We start from the raw sequence: 18,779 nt of genomic DNA on the forward strand, positions 1-18,779 counted from the left end.
CTTGCAGGTCGTCTAGCATGCAGACCATGCTGATGTAAGCAGTTTCGAATGATCTGGTGTGATTGGCAACATCCCACTGAGTACATCCCGTTTGAAGCCTTGCAATGGCCAGGTACTGTTGATCAATTGTTAGGTGTCGTCCTGGTCTCATGATGTCAAAGTGTGAACAGCATGATGAAAAGGACTGTTTAAATACAAATTGTCATTGAGCCAGAACATTTAGTGGTTGATTCATGGATCGGACAGTTGTTGTGATTTTTTTGGTTAATCACCTTGTTAGGGAGCAGCATCTTATGCAAGTACTGAAACGTTGGACATGTGCATTCAAAAATTTAGAAAGGTCTAATTAAGTTCACCTGTAAAGATTATAGTGCATTTAAGGTGCTTTCTGAAATTGAACCAGAAAGCTTAATATCCCTAACTTTTTGTGAGTTGTGTTGTAAATAGGGGCAACGATAGTACTTTCCTTTTCCCCTATACGGGGGGATCAAATATATAAGGTTTTATATACCTCAAACCTGAGCAACACTTGTGTGGGTCTCACGGTTCAAAAGTTTGGTTAGATTGCTATCAGAATTATTAATAACTATCATAAATAATTATTAATTATAATAGATAATATGACTTGATTTACTCAGTCACCTGTAGATTTGGGGCACCACTCTGTAAAACAGAGACAAATAGCCAATTCACCTAAGTCAGTCTCACAGAGTTACTAAACTATCAATTTGGAACACTGATTAATAATTAACTTAATAATTATAATCAAATTACCATTCATATTTATTAGTAGTTGAAGGAATTTTGAATTATTGTCATAGAAGAGGTTGGCATGTGTTTCGTAGTATACAACACTAAATGGACAAGTAATGTACGATTTAATGTCTGTGTAAAACAAGATTAACATTCAACTTCAAATGATATAGCTACACAAATATTACAACAATAATACTTAAAAACACACATCAACCAAATTATTGATTACAGGTCAAGACTTGGTGCTTGAGTCCTTGCTGATTTTATCTAAAACCCAGTACATACCAGTCATAGACTGTATAAAAGATACCAGTCCATAAATGTGAAGGATTATGAAGAAAGGCTTTAGGAGGAGGTTTGGTTTCAGGCTGAAATCAAGCAGTTCTTTGTTGATTTTGTTGCAGGCTGGGTTTCAGTAATTTTGCCGTCTTGCAAATTAAGTTTCGCTCGCTCCTGTTTGTTGAGGCAGTTTCTCTGGCTGTTGCAAGGAACTTTGTGTTCATTAATCCAACTTTTGGGTGCAGTAGAGTGGAAGTTGCTGCAGGATTCTTTGTCCAAGAGAGCAGAAGGCATCGCACCTGGTGCAGGAGTTGAGGGAGGAGGGGGGCTGGTGGATCCAGGCCTCTGTATCCCCTCCTGAGGCCAGTGGAGAAGGAGTAGTCGTTACCTTGCAGGCAGAGGAGAAAAAGAGAGAGTTGGCTCTTTACAGTAGACCTCATGCGGTGTCAAAGGTGTCTTGACCAATGAGGTTATCTGTAGGTGTCATAAACACCAGGCATCATGGGAAGAGAGATCGTTGGCTGTTTCTTTGCCAGATGACCAAAATGGAGGTGAGATATCATTTGGAGAGATGAATGAGAATGCTGTTGCATTTTAATACACATCAGTTCAAGTCCACAAATGCACCCAAAATTCACATGTGGCTAGATCCCAACATAGTGATCCTTGTGTTCACCCATCAAAACCTTGATGCACAGATCAGTCTGGGAGAGAGTAGGCAGTGTGGCTGCAGGGTTTCTTATCTCTGAAGAGAGATCTCTGAAGGATCCAGATCTGTGTCCCCTTGCAGATCCAGTTGAGAAGAGAGTGAAGGAGTGGGAGTTTTGGGTTAATAAACTGGGGACCATGCAGGGTCAGAGGTCTTCCTGACCAATGAGGTGATCACACAATTGCAACACAACTCTTGGGCTGTAGAGTTGACTAGCTGTTTGTGTCCTCTGTTTGAGAACAAAGAGGATATCTCAGACACCATTTTGAGAGGCTTATAAAAAATGCTGCTGCATTTACCATGTGAGTCAGGTCAACATACACAAATGAAAAAAAAAGTTATCTCTGTCTCTATATAAATAGTAACCCTGAATGAGTTTAAACTATGGTGAAAGTCCAGTCCAAGTCCCAAACTTTGCTTTTTAAGTCATATAAAAACCTTCACCACATTCGTTCCCTTTTAATGCCATTTTAGAGGAACAGCTAGTCAGGAAAATTATACAGAAATAATGAATGCTTCTTTTGGCATTACAACTACTTCATAACATTTAAATGATCCGGTGCATTACGTTGTAGCCTTCTCTCTACATTCTTCAAGACTTTTCTATAACAAAAAAAGACAGGTAAGGGTTAACAATAGATAGTTTTAGTAGAGATGACAGTAAATGAGGGAAGGTGTGGTTTGTGGTTCCTACAGGGAGTTTGCCAAGGAGCGAGAACGGGTGGAGAAGAGGCAAGAATTCCTGAAGCTCCGCAGACAACAGCAAATAGAGAGAGAGTTAACTGGATACCTGGAGTGGATCTGCAAAGCAGGTCAAAAACAAATACAATACAATACAATGAATACAAAGTATTTGATGTAGTTAGTTTTGACACATATATGACCATATTATGACTTTTGATTTAAGTGTTGTGTTTGTGTTGTAGAGGAGGTGATGCTGGCTGAGGAAGACAAGAACGCAGAGGAGAAATCTCTGGATGGGGTATGGTACAAAAGAAAACACACCAACTCTGGTGAGTAGGACTACCTTCAGAATTAATTGTGAAGATAGAAAAATAAGTGCCAGGTTTTTGTTTTTTTTGTAAAAGCATAATTTTACAATTTAGTTCCATGGCAGCAGCATAAATAAAGCATTTACAGTCGCCTACAGCTGGACAAAGCAAAAATATTTATGTATCCTATATCTATGAATCACAGTGTAAGGCTAACAGTGTAAAAAAAGTCACTTCCTAATGTTTATGGTACATTACTGCCACCAGCTGTCTATGCATTACTGCTGTCTACAGCAGAAATATGCATCATGTCCTCTCTGTTCTTATAACATACAGTGAGGGAAATAAGTATTTGATCCCCTACCAACCAGCAAGAATTCTGGCTCCCAAAGACCGGTTATGTGCCCGTGAGGCCCAAAAATTAATCCTCTCAATTTACTAAAGTACTCCTAATCTCAATTTGTTACCCGTATAAAAGACACCGGTCCACAGAATCATTCAATCAGATTCCAACCTCTCCACCATGGGCAAGACCAAAGAGTAGTGTAGGGACGTCAGGGACACGATTGTCAACCTGCACAAGGCTGGAATGGGCTACAAGACCATCAGCAAGCAGCATGATGAGAAGGAGACAACGGTTGGTACAATTACGGTATTCAAAATGGAAGAAACACAAAATAACCGGCAATCCCCCTCGGCCTGGGGCACTACGCAAGATCTCGCCTTGTCGCGTATGAAAGGTTAGGAATTAGCCCAGAACAACACAAAGGAGCTTGTTTATGATCTCAAGGCAGCTGGGACAACAGTAATGTAGAAAATCATTGCTAACACACTGGCGTAATGGATTAAAATCCTGCAGTGCCTTCAAGGTCCTGCTGCTCAACAGGCACATGTACAGGCCCGTCTAAAGTTTGACAGTGAACACCAGATGATTCAGAGAAGAAGTGGTAAAACGTGATGTGGTCAGATGAGACCAAAGTTGAGCTTTGAGCTTGGGCATCAACTCAACTTGCCGTGTTTAGGAAGAGAAATGCTGCCTAGAAGACCATCTTCACTGTTTAAATAGACCTACCAATAAAATTATACACTGTTCATTTATTTGTTAGTGGGAAAATTAAGCAAAAATTGCAAAATTGTCAGGGGATCAAATCATTTTTTCCCTCACTGTATTGGCGTGTCCCTGTGCTGGTGCACAAGATTCAAACAACACAGCTCTGCTGTACCACTGGTGGTCAAACGTTCCATGGTCTACTGTAAGTGTGTATTTACCATAAATATAAATCTCTAGATTCTAGATACATTAACAGTAACATTACACCCTAACTCATGTAACTTACCACTGGAGTGTTTAGGGACACCCAGTATGCAGAAATATTAAAATAATAAAAAACAGGGGTTTGCCTTGAACTGCATGTTATCATCATAGGGGAGGCATATATGTAAAGAAGAGACTTATTGTTACCAAAAGAGCCAATTTTCATGAAAATATCTTGAGGTCTGAGGTCAGAGGCTGTCTTTGAAAATAGCCATGTCCTCCCTACAAAAAAAAATAGCCTTTGAAAATATTTGAAATTTTCTCTCTAGTTATGATGCTCTCCCTGATTTTAAATAGCTCTTAACGGCAATACTGAACTCTGTTACAGTAAGCAGTTAACAATGAGCTAGGAAGAAAATTAGGGAGATTTTGCAGCGTGGTAGTTCATTGTAGCAAAAATTATTTTTTTTTTATCTCACATACTGTATGTAAGCGGAATTGAGGCTGCAATTTGCTGTGCTTTGACAATATATCTTAGGCTGTATTTTAAGAATATTTTCATGAAAATCATAGATGTCAGTACTAACAAATGTCGGGAAAACGTCAAAGGTTCCCACAGCCCAAGCTGACATATGCAGATGTCTTGTTTTGTGGATCATCAGTCCAAAATTTAAGCCCAAAAATACAAGTAAAATCCTCCATCCAGTTCCTTTCACCATATTCAGGATCCCTTTTAGAATATAAAAAATAGGTTTTGTATTCCGTACATATAACTTAATCAGAGAATACAGAGATGTGGTCTAACTCATCAGATCTTTCTTTAATGGTAAAATATTTAATCTCCCCTGTTATGACTGTACTTGTAAAGCATTTTGTTTGTAGAATTGGTACACTATGATCCAAAAAGGGAGGATTAATTTATAATGAATAACTGAATAATAGATAAATGGATAATGAAGAAAGGTAACTGGTCGGATATGGTGGCATATGAAATCTAACAGTGTGATGAATGCAGAAATGATGGAAACTTATAGTTTTTGAATGAAGTCACAGAATAGAGTGAGAAAAATGGCAATTAGAAATTCTCACATTTCCTCTTATATACTGCTTGTAGTGAGAGATTATCTTTCTTAGATTTTATTTTATTATTTTTTTCCATATTGTATTTGCAGTGCTGAAAAGGGCCAAAAAGAGTAAGAATGACCTCATCAATGCAGAGGAAGGGGAGGACCACTTCACTGACATCTCATCTGTTGGTGAGGATGATACCTGAGACACATATTACTGCAATCTCCAGAGTGTCCAACTATGTTGGCACTGAATGTTGGAGTCAACACACAAACCGCATGTTCACACTGCAGGCAGCTTGGTTATGTGTTGTTCTATTGTAACAGATTGTCCGATATTCACTTTTCACTTTCCTGTTTTGTTAGAAGACAGGCAAACAGACTTTTGTTCAGATACACTGAACAAAAATATAACACTTTTGTTTTTGCTCAATTTTTTTCACGTGCTAAAATCAAAGATCTAAGACTTTTTCTATGTACACAAATTACCTGTGTTAGTGAGCAGGTCTCCTTTGCCGAGATAATCCATTCCACCTGACAAGTGTCATGTCAAAATGCTGCAAGACACCATAATTACTGCACGTGTGCCTTAGGCTGATCACAATAAAAGGCCAAAAACAGAAGTGCTGTGTTTATGTCTTTGTTCAGTGTGGATGGATTGATAGAGACAGATAGATAGATAGATAGATAGATAGATAGATAGATAGATAGATAGATAGACAGACAGACAGACAGACAGACAGACAGACAGACAGATACATACATACATACATACTTTTGGTTACGTTGCAAGTTCAGAATATGAAAATGTTTCTGCTAAGAATATATAAGTTGCTTGTATTTATATAAAACAAAGTTTGGTTGGAACCTAACTCATACAGCCTTGATTTGGTATGACCACTTAAATTTAAGACTTGGTAACTTTATTGCGTTTTGTATGTTTTGCTCCAACTGCCCCCCCAGGGTCTCCCTTTGCCCGGGCCAGCTTGAAGAGCAAGAATGAGAGCTCATCTTACTTCAGGAGGAAAGAAAAGAGGATTCGCTTCACCATCCGCCGTCTGGTCAAGTCCCAGGGCTTCTACTGGACTGTGTTGTGTCTGGTTGGCCTCAACACATTGTGTGTTGCCATAGTACACTATGACCAGCCTGAGTGGCTCACCATTGCACTATGTGAGCGCTAGCAGTTTTTACATAGAGGATAACTGTCACATAAACTAATATTATATGCCTATTGACTAAGATTGAGATTAAGACTATATCCATGTCTCCTATGAGTCTATGAGTTGGCTGCACAAGTATTGTGGCTCCATCACAAATTATGAACATGATAATAATGGCACTTATTTTGAAAGTACTGTATGATGTGCCACCTGTAATTGCAACAATATATTTATAGGATGGCTCTATGTGACAGTAATGTGAGAAAAGGCTAGCTAGTTAGTGCAGGCACAATTATATTACATTTAAATAGTTTCGTTAAAAAAAATAGATGATTATTTAGTTTATAGACAATGTTTCCAATAAGTAGTCATCAAATGTAATCCCTGAACATCTATTTAGAACCTGATGCGTATTTGCATTCTATTTACAAAAATGAATTAATGTTAAGAATGTATCAGCCTATGCCGGAAAATGATGTGTGTCTTGTTCAGTTTATTTCAGTCACACAAAAAAAAATGTCAAGGATTTCAAGGATAACCACAAAGTTCAAAACCTTTTTCTATTGTGGTCCTTGATATAAAATCAGTTGCCCAGGTAACATTAAACTACCATCAAACCAACAAAATTAACTTTGCCTAGTATTTAGTATTTAGTATTTAGTATTTACCTTGTTTATATTGAGCCAAGCAAGCATAAGTGGACAGCACTAGCTCTAGAACTGGATCAAACACATGGAGCTCATCATCTTAACATTCACCTGTTTTAAGGTTTAGATTTAAACCAACCTCCTCTCAACTATGGCAAAACACCTCAAGTAATTGTAACATTACCCTGCCTGCATAGCCATATTGTATGCACCTGCTGTCTTTGTCATTCTAATTGCTGTTAATTTATGAACAAAAATACATGTTAGTGTCTTGCTTTAGCTATAGAGAGGGATGGGGAAAACTGCAGAGATAGCTGTGCAAACAAAGATCACCCAAGTACCAAAGTACCATTGTACATTTCACAAACACACATGGGAGCAAACATACACCCAACACAATCCATCATTGGAGCATGCAGCATTATTTCCCTCAAATAATAGACTTTCTGAGTTTTATTTGAACAGGCAGCAGGGGGTACTCTATCCAATTGTAGAAATCAGCAGGGTCATTGATCTGTCTGTTTTCTCATTGTCCCTGGACAGACCTGGCAGAGTTTGTGTTCCTGGGCTTGTTTCTGGCAGAGATGTCCATGAAAATGTATGGACTTGGACCCCAGAACTACTTCCACTCCTCATTCAACTGTTTTGACTTTGGGGTGAGTTCTCCTATCCAGCTGGGAGTTAAATCAAGCAACAGTTGTTTTCAGAGTGTAAACATGTGTAATTTAAATGATTCAAGACTGGTGCTTTAGAAGAAAAGTGTTTTAACAATGACCAGAATAGCATAACAATTGAAGTGTTTGGGAAAACTCTGTCCACAGGTGATTATTGGCAGCATTTTTGAGGTGATTTGGGCTGCCATAAAACCCGGGGCCTCATTTGGGATCAGTGTCCTGCGGGCTCTGAGACTGCTCAGGATCTTCAAAGTCACTAAGTGAGTCATCAGAATTGTATGCCTGTATGTTGGGAACACTGGTTATGCCACACTATTTATTTATATATTCATATGTCTGTGTATGTAGGTACTGGAACTCTTTGAGAAACCTGGTTGTATCCCTTCTGAACTCCATGAAGTCTATCATCAGCCTTTTGTTCCTCCTCTTCCTCTTCATTGTGGTCTTTGCTCTGCTGGGCATGCAGCTGTTTGGTGGCCAGTAAGTATTTGGTTTCTACTGCTGCTTCTCATTAGTAACAACAACATTAATTAGATTGATGCAACTGCATAAAAACTGTTTTGAAAAATGCAACTTTCTCTGGTGGTAGGAGGCTGTAAATAGCAAAATCTTAGAGATCATAGAATACAATGACAGTTCTACCTAATTTCATATCTACTCAAAGATGTGTCTTCCCAACTGCAATGCTGGTGTATTCAGTAATGAAAGTCAGTATGTGTCCCCTCCTAGAGGGGACTTGCACTACCTGTGAAGCAAAATTACCACCCGCTTTAAACATCACTGTTATCCCATGTCAAACCCCTAATAGTCGTTATGTAACTAATTTAATCGTGGCCATTTCCTACTGTTATTATTATCATTATTATTATTATTATTATTATTATTTTTGTTTGTTTTGTTTTGTTTACTCAGCTAGTTATTATCATCTGTAGGACTGACCTCTGGTGGTGGCTGCTGTGCATTACACACCTCACTCCCTCCTCTGTAGCCCTCCCTGAGGTTTCTTCTTCTTTTTCCCCTGTTAAAAGGGTTTTTCCCTGGCCGATGTGAGGGTCTAAGGTCAGAGGGTGTCAAATCTGTGATTTGTGATTTTGGACTATTTAAATAAAATTGACTTGACTTGAATTGACTCGACTATGTAGAAGATGCAGCACCTTACTCATTGAATTTCCTTGCCTGTCCCAGTAGTTGGTGTTGATGTAACGTGGAACCCATGAGCACAAGTATTATCATACCTTTACTTTTTACCTTTTATAACACAGCAGGAACGAGGTCATCCAGGTACATTTAGTTATATACATATGAATTGTTGGTCACAAAATGTTATACTTTCATTCACACTCATTATTATGTTTCACAATTTGATTTGTCCTAGAATCAGTTGACAGACTCTCTACTAATTATGTATGTATCCCATTTACCTTACACTCTTCTAATTTTTTCTTTTTTGTAATTTTAAAATTAATGTTATAGATTCCGTTAAATATATACTGTTTACAACCTCTATCGATTGGTTCAGGGTAGAGGGCTCTCTAGTTTTCCGCTAGGAGACAGCAGGGGGGCAGGGAAGGCCAAAATTTGGGCCAGAACAGGTCATTTTACCATCACGGGGATTTCTAAACTATTTTATTAAGTTGAACATGCTGCATACTTCTGCTTTAAGAAGACATCATCTTGTAATTGCAATTGATTGCTACCATGTCTTTTTTTGTCAATACGTATCTCTCATATTTAAGTCCTTAGGTATGTTTCCCAAGTAAAAAGATAGACAGGTAAACTCTATTTCAAATCATAATATATATTCTTAGTAGCTTCTTGGACATTAGTCAAAAATGAAAACAAAACCAAAAGATGTGAGTATGCCAGCCATTAAGTTTCCACATTGTCTCCAGCCTTGGTTCTCAGAGCCAGTTTGTTTTTATGGTATTCTTGGAGTTCTAAAGAGTCATACACAGTTCTTACAACAAACATCTCTCCAGCTCATTAGTTTATTGTAGACAATTGTGTGCAGATTATCTGAGTTCATTCCTTCTGAGAGATTTCAATGAGTAGTTCTATTTCCCATTTTTGTTTTATGTACTGTAGTCTGAGTTGTTCTTCTATATATTATATATATTATGCTTTGTTAAACAACTCTGCAACATTAGAGGGTTCTTCCTTGTTTTGCCTCTATACTTCTTGATTATAATAGTGCCTGAATTTTAGGTATCTATAAGTCTTGTCCATATTTTTCAGAAAAAAGGCAAACGTTTTTCAATTATCAGGACAAAAATAATAAACACACAGATTCACACCTTTTTTTGGCTGACCACCAGAGGTCAGCCCTACACATGGGTCTGTATGTGACTCAGTGAGTGAGGCTGCCTGTCACCTGTCCTTTCGCAGCACGTGCCTGTTTTCAACTACTTCAAGAGTGTATACCTGTTTTCATTCACATTGTCATTGACCTCATAAGGACAGTGCTTTTACTTCACTCATTTAATTTCAAAGGTTATTATTAGGGCCCAGGCACTACGTGGTGCTTTTTCACACACAACACCCCTCCTCCGCTCCCTCCACTGGCTACTGGTGGCTGCGCGGATACGCTTCAAGACTCTAGCTCTGGCGTACTCTGCTGCTAACGGTTCAGGTCCTACTTATATCCAGGACCTTGTCAAACTCTACATCCCTGCCCGTCCTCTACGCTCGGCATCAGCCAAACAGCTGGCGACTCCCACCCTGCGTGGGTCAACTCGCCTCAAAACCACTTCCAGACTTTTCTCTGTCTTGGCTCCCAAATGGTGGAACGAGCTCCCCACCGACATCAGGACCTCAGACAGCCTGTACATCTTCCGCCGCAGGCTGAAGACCTATCTCTTCCAACAATACCTCGGTTAAGTCATGGTCACCTAACATATATATTAAAAAAAAAAAAAGAAGAAAAAAAAGCTCTTATTCTTTTCTCTTCTTTTCTTCTTTAACATATAGCACTCCTTTAGCAATGACAGTTAGCTCTTTAAGTTATGTACTTACTTGATTCCTATGGTCTATGTCTAGTACCATCAGGTTGAATGCACTTGTTGTAAGTCGCTTTGGACAAAAGCGTCTGCTAAATGACATGTAATGTAATGTAATGTAATGTGCAAAAGCACTACTTTTTCTCTGGGGGCAAGATATGAGTATACGTTCTAGCGTGCAATCCCCACTTACTCCATCTTCTGTCGCGTTAAGTGAGGTGTAACACAACACTCTTGAATATGTAGGGTTGAAAATCATTTTGTCCCAACAAATGGCGTTTATTATTATTGGATTTTACAGACCTCCTTCTGCAAATTATACATTTTATGATCAGCACATCACAGAAATCCTGAAAAAGTGTACTCACAACAAAGAGTTGATTCTTATGGGTGACTTCAATTTAAATTGGGAGGACAAGTTAAAGAAGAAAACGATAAACTTATTACAGATAAATATAACTTAGATCAGTTGATAACTGGCCCTATAAGGATTTTTAATAAATCAATTATACAACTAGACCTGATATTCTCCAACAAACCAGAGATAATTACTCAAAGTTACAACCTGATCACTGGCTTGTCATAATCTAACTTTACCTAATGGTACGCAAGCTGCATTTGATAATGAAATGAAGTATTTGGAATGGAATCATGTAATCACCTCTGAAGTTCTTGAGAGTCCCAGTAGATAAAAGAAGATACAAAATGTCAGCATTAGCACAACTCATGCATTTGAAAAGAATAAACACTTAAAGTCACACAGACTGGGCACTCAAATGACTCAAATGTAATAGCCATATGCATGTTTTGGTGAAGACAATATGCTGCTATATCTAGTAAGTTGAGCAGGGATGTGAATGTGTTGTGGCTTTGAAGCTTGATTGCATTCAAACAAGACTGTTTGTTTTCTCCCGGCAGATTTAATTTTGAAGACGAAACACCGACAACCAACTTCGACACATTCCCAGCAGCAATCCTCACTGTCTTCCAGGTAAATATCAACTCTATTGGTCTTTTTTCCCTTCTCTGCTGTATACTGTCCCACCGAACTGGACTCAGAACCCCAAGGCTGTGTCTCTTTTCTTTTAGATCCTAACTGGGGAGGACTGGAATGCAGTCATGTACCATGGGATCGAATCACAGGGGGGCGTTCGTGGGGGAATGTTTTCCTCCATTTATTTCATCGTTCTTACACTCTTTGGAAACTGTATCCTGCCTAATTGGACCAAATTGCTTTAAATTTGTGGATTTGTAGCGCTATGAAAGAATGTATTATTGATTTGAAGAACAGCTGCAATTGTAGCTATAAATTCTATGTTTATCAATCATTTGATGTTTTCCTGAGATCACAAATAATCAGACACACTCCTCAATGTGTTCTTGGCCATTGCTGTTGATAACCTTGCAAATGCCCAGGAACTCACAAAGGTACAGTATTTCTTTATCGTATGAGACACCCTTTTTAAAATTGTGAATATTCATAGGATATGAAGGCATCTGGGCTTACTGGTTTCATATTACAGTCCTCTTAGGAAGATCGGACTGTTGTAGTATGACCAGATGTGTCAGATGTATTCACATTCATTACTCAAGTAGAAGTATAGTTACTAGGGTTTAAAAAGACTTCTGTAGAAGTAGAAGTATCAACTCAAACTTTTTACTTAAGTAAAAGTATAAAAGTACTGGTTTCAAAGTAATTTAAGGGGAAAAAATGCCATTAAGGACAAAAGCTTAGGCCACGGGGCCACAGGGTTCTATAGTGCACTACCCCACCTCCCCAAAAAGCCATAATATATAGTATAGTTATATTTTATATAATAAGTTATATAATAGTTATATTGAAATGTTAATGTTGAAACATTTGGGATGCACCTGTTTCAGCTTCATTTATGCCCGCAATACAAAAACATTAAAGAACCATATATGTGTACTACTTGAGCATTAACGTGTTTCATTGAGCAGAAGATTTTATGACTTGCCTATAAGTATTCTAATGGTGCAAAAAGTCAAACTTCAAAGGCATGTTATCAATGGCCTTTATTGAAATGTAAATGTACTCTCATTGGATCATGTGTAACGTATGTTATTTTTGGATTGACTGATGGGTAGTGGCGTACAAACCACAAACCAATAGGGTGTTGGAATGGTATATGTTTATACTTCTCATCCAACCACAGTCACATTCACCCTATCTGGAGGGGGCGATTTATCTGGATAGGGGATTTTGTGTGTGTGTTTTGAACAATGAAAATCCGTAATGAAAACAAGCCGAAATGAAATAGGAACGAGGCTATTTTTAAAATTTAAGGAGTAGAAGGTAAAGATAATTGCGTGAAAATGTAAGGAGTAGAAGTAAAAAGTAAGTCGAAAAATATTTACTCCAGTAAAGTATAAATACCCAAAATTTCTACTTGACACCCCTGAGTATGACTGATTTAATGCCAGAGAAATAAAAAGTGAATAAAAAAGTCTGCCATTGAAGAGAAACTGAGAGAAGCACTCTCTTATACTGATAGAGCAGTGCTGTTAAAATGTACATTATACTAAATTTACAACTAGTTAACATGCAAAGTAGTAAATGAAGGTTGTGGTTCTCTCTGTCTTTTGTGTGTGTGTGTGTGTGTGTGTGTGTGACTTCATACATTCTCCTGAGAGTAGATGGCTAGCCAGGAGTACGGAGGGAGGAGGTGGGAGGTGGGAGGATATCCAGTGTGTGGGTGTATTTATTTGTGTTTGATTTGTACATACTGTCCAGGATGAAGAGGAGCAAGAGGAGGCCATCACTAAGAAGCTTGCACTCCAAAAGGCCAAGGAGGTAAAGGAGGTCAGCCCGATGTCAGCCACTAACATGTCCATCACAGCGTAAGTCTCTCTCTGGCTTTCTTAAATCTGTATTCTCACCCAGCACACACCCATGGAAAAGGCACATATGAATTTTGGGTACTTTTATTGTACTAGCACTACTAGTGTACCAGCACAGAATTCGGTGTTAAGAAGCCTTGATCATTTCACATAATTTTGTGAAACAGCAGAGCATTCTAAAAATAGCACACACATCATTATACATACATGTATGGTTCGTGGTTGTAAAAAATGAGTTTTGATGAATTTAGGCTATAAAACCACTGACCTTGGTTTAGGGTAAAACACTTCCTGGTTAGGCGTTATAAAAGACAGTTTAAAAGGAAATAAATGTACATACATTTCAGAAGGGGAGTAGTTACGAGGGTGAAGTGAGCCGTGAAAAAATGGAAGTTACGTAAAAACTCAATCATTACTACAACGTCACTGGTTGACTTTGTTAAACCAGGGGCGGCTGTGGTAGAGCTTTAGTCCAGTAACCGGAAGGTTGGTGGTTCGATCCCCGATCATGGCAGCTACATGTCGAAGTACCCTTGAGCAAGATACTGAACCCCAAATTGCTCCCGATGCGGCATTCATCGGTGTGTGAATGAATTCCCAATGGTGGCAGGTGGCACCAGGTTGCCCTGGTAGCCTCGGCCACCAGTATGAATGTGTGTGTGAATGGGTGAATGAGCGTAGAGTGTAGTGTAAAGCGCTTTGGATAAAAGCGCTATGTACATGCTCCCCATTAAACCAGTAAATCTGTGTGCCCAGCACGAAAAAGGATCCCCATTGACTTTACAGTGGCACATCATTGTCACACTTTACGCAGTCGTGGTCATTTCATGTACTTTTGTGAAACCAGGCTGTTCTGAAATGTTATGATGACAATGTCTTGATGAAACAAAGCATAATGTTTCACTTAACTAATACAAATAATACCAGCAACATACTCACAAATAGACTGATACATATCTGACACCACTTAAACATCCAGTATGTCTTTGATATCCAATTGCACTTTTGACATGCAACCACAATGGGCACCTTAAACCACACACATAAAGCATGTATGGTATTTGGATAGACAGATGTTTAACATAAAGCTTTTCAGAACAAACAAAGACAAGTTTTTGTGCAATAAAAACATGCTCAGACTACAGGAGTTTTAAAATCCGGTTGCATCACACACATCAGAAATCTTCACACATAAAGTTCACTATAATCTCAAACATGCACACAGTACAATATTTGAAAATAATCACACACTATGGGATATTATTAAGATTATAATGCCAGAGAAAGCAACGCACCACCTCACGTGATCTCCTGGAGCGGGCAACAACTTGCTGCTTTCCAGTGAGAAAACAACAAAAGCAGTAAAAACAACTCTGAATGAGAGAACAGTTGGACAAATGCAGTTGTTGCACGGGTTGTCTATTTTTCAGCAAGAACTGAATGTGAGCATTCAATTGTCAGTTTTAATATCCCAACTGTAGTATGCTAGTTGCTAATGTTAGCTTAAAGTTGATGTAGCATGTTTTCCATCAACGTAGTGTTGATGTTACATTTTACTGTTGCTTGGAAACGCTGTCCTCTGCTTCGGCTTGGCTAATGTAGTTGCTAAAAAAAAAACGTCAAATTTGATCAGTAAACCACTCACATAACCCCATAATCTGGGTCAAACATCGGTTCGGACCAAGAGTTCAGAGCAGATTTCTCTGTTGATTGTTGGGAGGGGTGAATATTGCCTACTCCTGTAGTCTGAGCCCTTCTTAAATGTAACCATTCAAATGACTCCCCAGGCAGTATGTGATAGTATATGTTAACCCAGTCTTCCAAAAAAATGTGGGACGTTGTGTAAAAGGTAGCTTAAACAGAATGCAATAAATTGCTTGTCCTTTGTGACATATACTCACTGGCCACTTTAATGACTCGCATGGTGTACCTAATAAAGTGGCACCTGGTATGGTCTGCTGCTGAAGCCTATCTGCTTCAAGGTTCAACGTGTTGTGCGTGTCCGGTGAGTGTGTATTCAATTGAAAACTGTACAAAGACATTATGTTTTATGATTAAACTGATACATTTTGGTTTTTGTAAATATACTGAATTTGATGCATTCTGTTCTATATATATTTACACAGCATCCCAAGTGTGCATGTGTGTGTGTAAAAATTAGGTAGCTGGGATTTAATATGCAATGTTTTGTCCTGGTTTCAAATATTTTTGTGTTCAGCAGTCAACAAATATACATGAACAGAACAATCTACAGTACATTGTTGTTAACTCTTCTTTACCATTCCTCAAAAGATACTATTATTTATAATGTTTTGTATTCTACAACAAACTGTGTTACTCTACAATGTTTAGGCTAATGTTTACATAACAAAATATTGCTGCTCTGGAGGCATAAATAATCTCATTGGTAGCATCAAAAATACTTTTTTAGGAGCAAATGGTAGCTACCACATGGAGCAAAGCTGCATTGCCAAAACAATAACGATCTTTAATCTTGAGGTGCTGATCATATACACAAATGACATGGATATAACTTTAAAGTGTAGCCATTGCTCTTTTCTTTGTATGTTTGGCCATAGTATCTGTTTACTTGTTACGCTTACAGAGACTGGAAAAACAACAGTACACCGCTCAAGGGAGTTATAGCAATTCAAGAGGCTTCAAAATAAATTCTGACAAAATGGCTTACAATGACTCAATGTTTACAATGAAAGAAAAAAGTTTGGTAAATGACATAACATCTTTTATTGTGGTCTTTTAAGTTGGACTAATCAATATGTGTATGCCTCTGGCATTATGTTTAAAGGTTGTCCATCCATCCTGTTCTTGTGAATGCAATATCTCAGGAACGCTTGGAGGGAATATCATTACATCTGGCACAAACAGCCACTTAGAATAAAGGGTGGACTCATTAGATTTTGGAGGTCATAGCTCAAGCAATTCATATTATGACAATTTTACACAAATGTCTTACAGGATAAAATGATTCATGACATAATTCAGTAACAGACGAACAGAACAGAATTTGCACACTAACATACAACAGAACAAAATAAATTGCCTCAAGGGACTGCACAATCTGTACAGAAATCAATATCATCTATTGTCAGATGAGGAAAAACTCCAAGGCTTTGCTCTTGTTCTTCATCTTTCTCTCTGCAACAAGCTGATAATCCACTCCTCTACTCCCAGGCCTCCACGCTGTCCAGTTCCCTTTTCAACCTGTTCACCAAGCTAGTATTTCTTTATAGCTTGTTGAGACTGCTGACCTCCAGGCCTTGATGCCACAACCTCAGCACACCATGCCAAGATTACTGGCAATTTCCATTTTGCAAAAAAACAATAACAAAAGAAATCACTTAATACCTTATATCAAAGTCTTTAGAGAGATATTGTTGGAGTTTAGCCAGACATGGATGGCTTAACTACAACTTCACTGGCCCAGGCATACAACCTAGAGGTGGTAATTCTTGTAATATGAACAATTGATCAGATGATTGTATATATATATCGAAAAAGGAGTTCCTTGACCCCTTGACTCGGTAGTTCCCCCTCAGCCCTATGGAATTTTTAAGCCTCTTTTAGCTCATTGTTGTGTTTTTTTGGTCAACAAATTCAGCACAGAGTGTTTAGCTCCTTCCTGGTGGCGATTTTTTGCTCATTGAAGCATATGGAGAACAACAGCCGGCAGTCTGTAGAGGGGAAGGGCTGAGAGGGAATAAAATCAAAGTCCAGCATAACGACCACTGTAGTCATGGTGACAGTCCTAGCCCAACCGTGATCCATGATGGAGATGGTAGTCGTAGTGGACGGCCAGTGGGAAAACAACAAAAACAAAATATTGAGGAGAATATATATATATATATATATATATATTGCCACTACTGTTCTTTTGTATATTATTTAAGGCATCTTATTTTGACAGTCTTCTTGTAAATTCTGTGGTGTATTCTGTTAACACATCCATGTCCCATTATTTTAAAAGATACATGTGTTTAGTGAAAAGAAGTAATTCAGACTGTTAGTATTTAATACTTACAGTGTACAGAGCTTAGCTTTCTGTGATTAAAACAACTTTAATTGTTAGCTAATGTTAGCTTACGGCTACTGAACAGCGTATGCAATAGTGTGATTGGATCACATCGGACTGGCCTATACACACACACACAGACACACACAGGGAGAGATCATGTCGGACTAATACAGACAGGCACGGTTCTCTATTGTGCTGGCATTGTTTTGAAGCGGAGAAGTGGGGTGTAAAATGTACAAACAAACGGTAGTTAATCGCAACTTGTTAATCAAATCTATTTAACTATAATCTTGAGTGTACAGCTGGCGCTTATGGAAAACTCTGACTTTACTCACCTAAATTTTGTTATCGATGTTTGGTGTAGAAGCAGCTCTGTAAATTGAGTGCACTTCTATGTGTGTGAATGCGCGTAAAGGTCTTGGAGGAGGAGGAAGAGGTCGGGGGATGGACTGACTGACAGGGTGACAGACAATCAGCTGGTGCGATGGCTACACAACCCAAACTTTCTTATATAATGAATAGTGTAAATATAATTTCAGTATCTTGAAATGTGACATTACCGCGTCACATAAGAATATGGCGGGCCTAGGTAAATAATCGGAAACCGTGAACTAGCAGGCATCATTGACCCCACACGACTCCACATCGCATCCAGTGCCTCCTCTCTGCTGGGCTGTTGCTCTCTGCACATTCCGATGAGCCAGTAATCAGCTGGGATAAAACGAAACTTGGAACCCATCCACTGCAACCAACTCTGAATCCCAGTTTGGGCACTGCCCCATATTTTTTGAAAGCATGTGGCCAGTAATTACAAATTTCCCTATTTAATGGAGCCAGTTAAATGAACTTTAACCTAAAACTTATTTTACACACAGAAACTTGGCAAAACAGTTTGCCATGATTTATGTTATAACTATAAGGTGATTACACTAAGTTTTTAATCAAAGCTCACCTGATCTCTCATCAGTAGACTTAAGAGAGATCATATCCATTGATTTGACATGATTGCCCGTAGCAGCACAATATACTTTTATATACTAGTTTTTGACACTTATCTCAGTATTTAGCCTAATATTTTTCCGTTTCACCCATGACATTATTCTTGTAGCCAGAGCAGCTGCACCGTTGTCATTGTCTGAAAATTTCAATTTCCCGTTTCATTAATAGTTCAAGTGAAATTTTACGTATTACTCTCTCATATGTCGGATATAATGATATTTCTTAATAAACTGGCTTTATGGTCATCAAAATGCCCTGACGATCAATTTGTGTAACATTTCCTTTCTGAATCACTCTCAGTCTTGTGTTTCTGAGCTTTGTCTGCCCGTTGCATTGAAATGTGATGGGAC

At 38.5% G+C, this 18,779-nt stretch overlaps 1 protein-coding gene across 1 annotated transcript in view; it reads left to right on the plus strand.

Moving 5' to 3' along the window:
* The window catches only part of cacna1ba (calcium channel, voltage-dependent, N type, alpha 1B subunit, a), a 148,629-nt gene that overhangs the window by 59,163 nt on the left and 70,687 nt on the right, over positions 1-18,779 (plus strand). The window contains exons 8-18 of the mRNA XM_059337834.1: positions 2,441-2,556; positions 2,671-2,757; positions 5,164-5,247; positions 6,022-6,228; positions 7,409-7,521; positions 7,687-7,799; positions 7,888-8,019; positions 11,454-11,526; positions 11,625-11,742; positions 11,896-11,963; positions 13,291-13,397. Of these exons, the coding sequence (XP_059193817.1) occupies positions 2,441-2,556; positions 2,671-2,757; positions 5,164-5,247; positions 6,022-6,228; positions 7,409-7,521; positions 7,687-7,799; positions 7,888-8,019; positions 11,454-11,526; positions 11,625-11,742; positions 11,896-11,963; positions 13,291-13,397 (1,218 nt within the window). The remainder of the gene's footprint in view (positions 1-2,440; positions 2,557-2,670; positions 2,758-5,163; positions 5,248-6,021; positions 6,229-7,408; positions 7,522-7,686; positions 7,800-7,887; positions 8,020-11,453; positions 11,527-11,624; positions 11,743-11,895; positions 11,964-13,290; positions 13,398-18,779) is intronic.

This window comes from Centropristis striata, chromosome 7, assembly GCF_030273125.1.
Source record: "Centropristis striata isolate RG_2023a ecotype Rhode Island chromosome 7, C.striata_1.0, whole genome shotgun sequence".
NCBI classification, from domain to species: Eukaryota; Metazoa; Chordata; class Actinopteri; order Perciformes; family Serranidae; genus Centropristis; species Centropristis striata.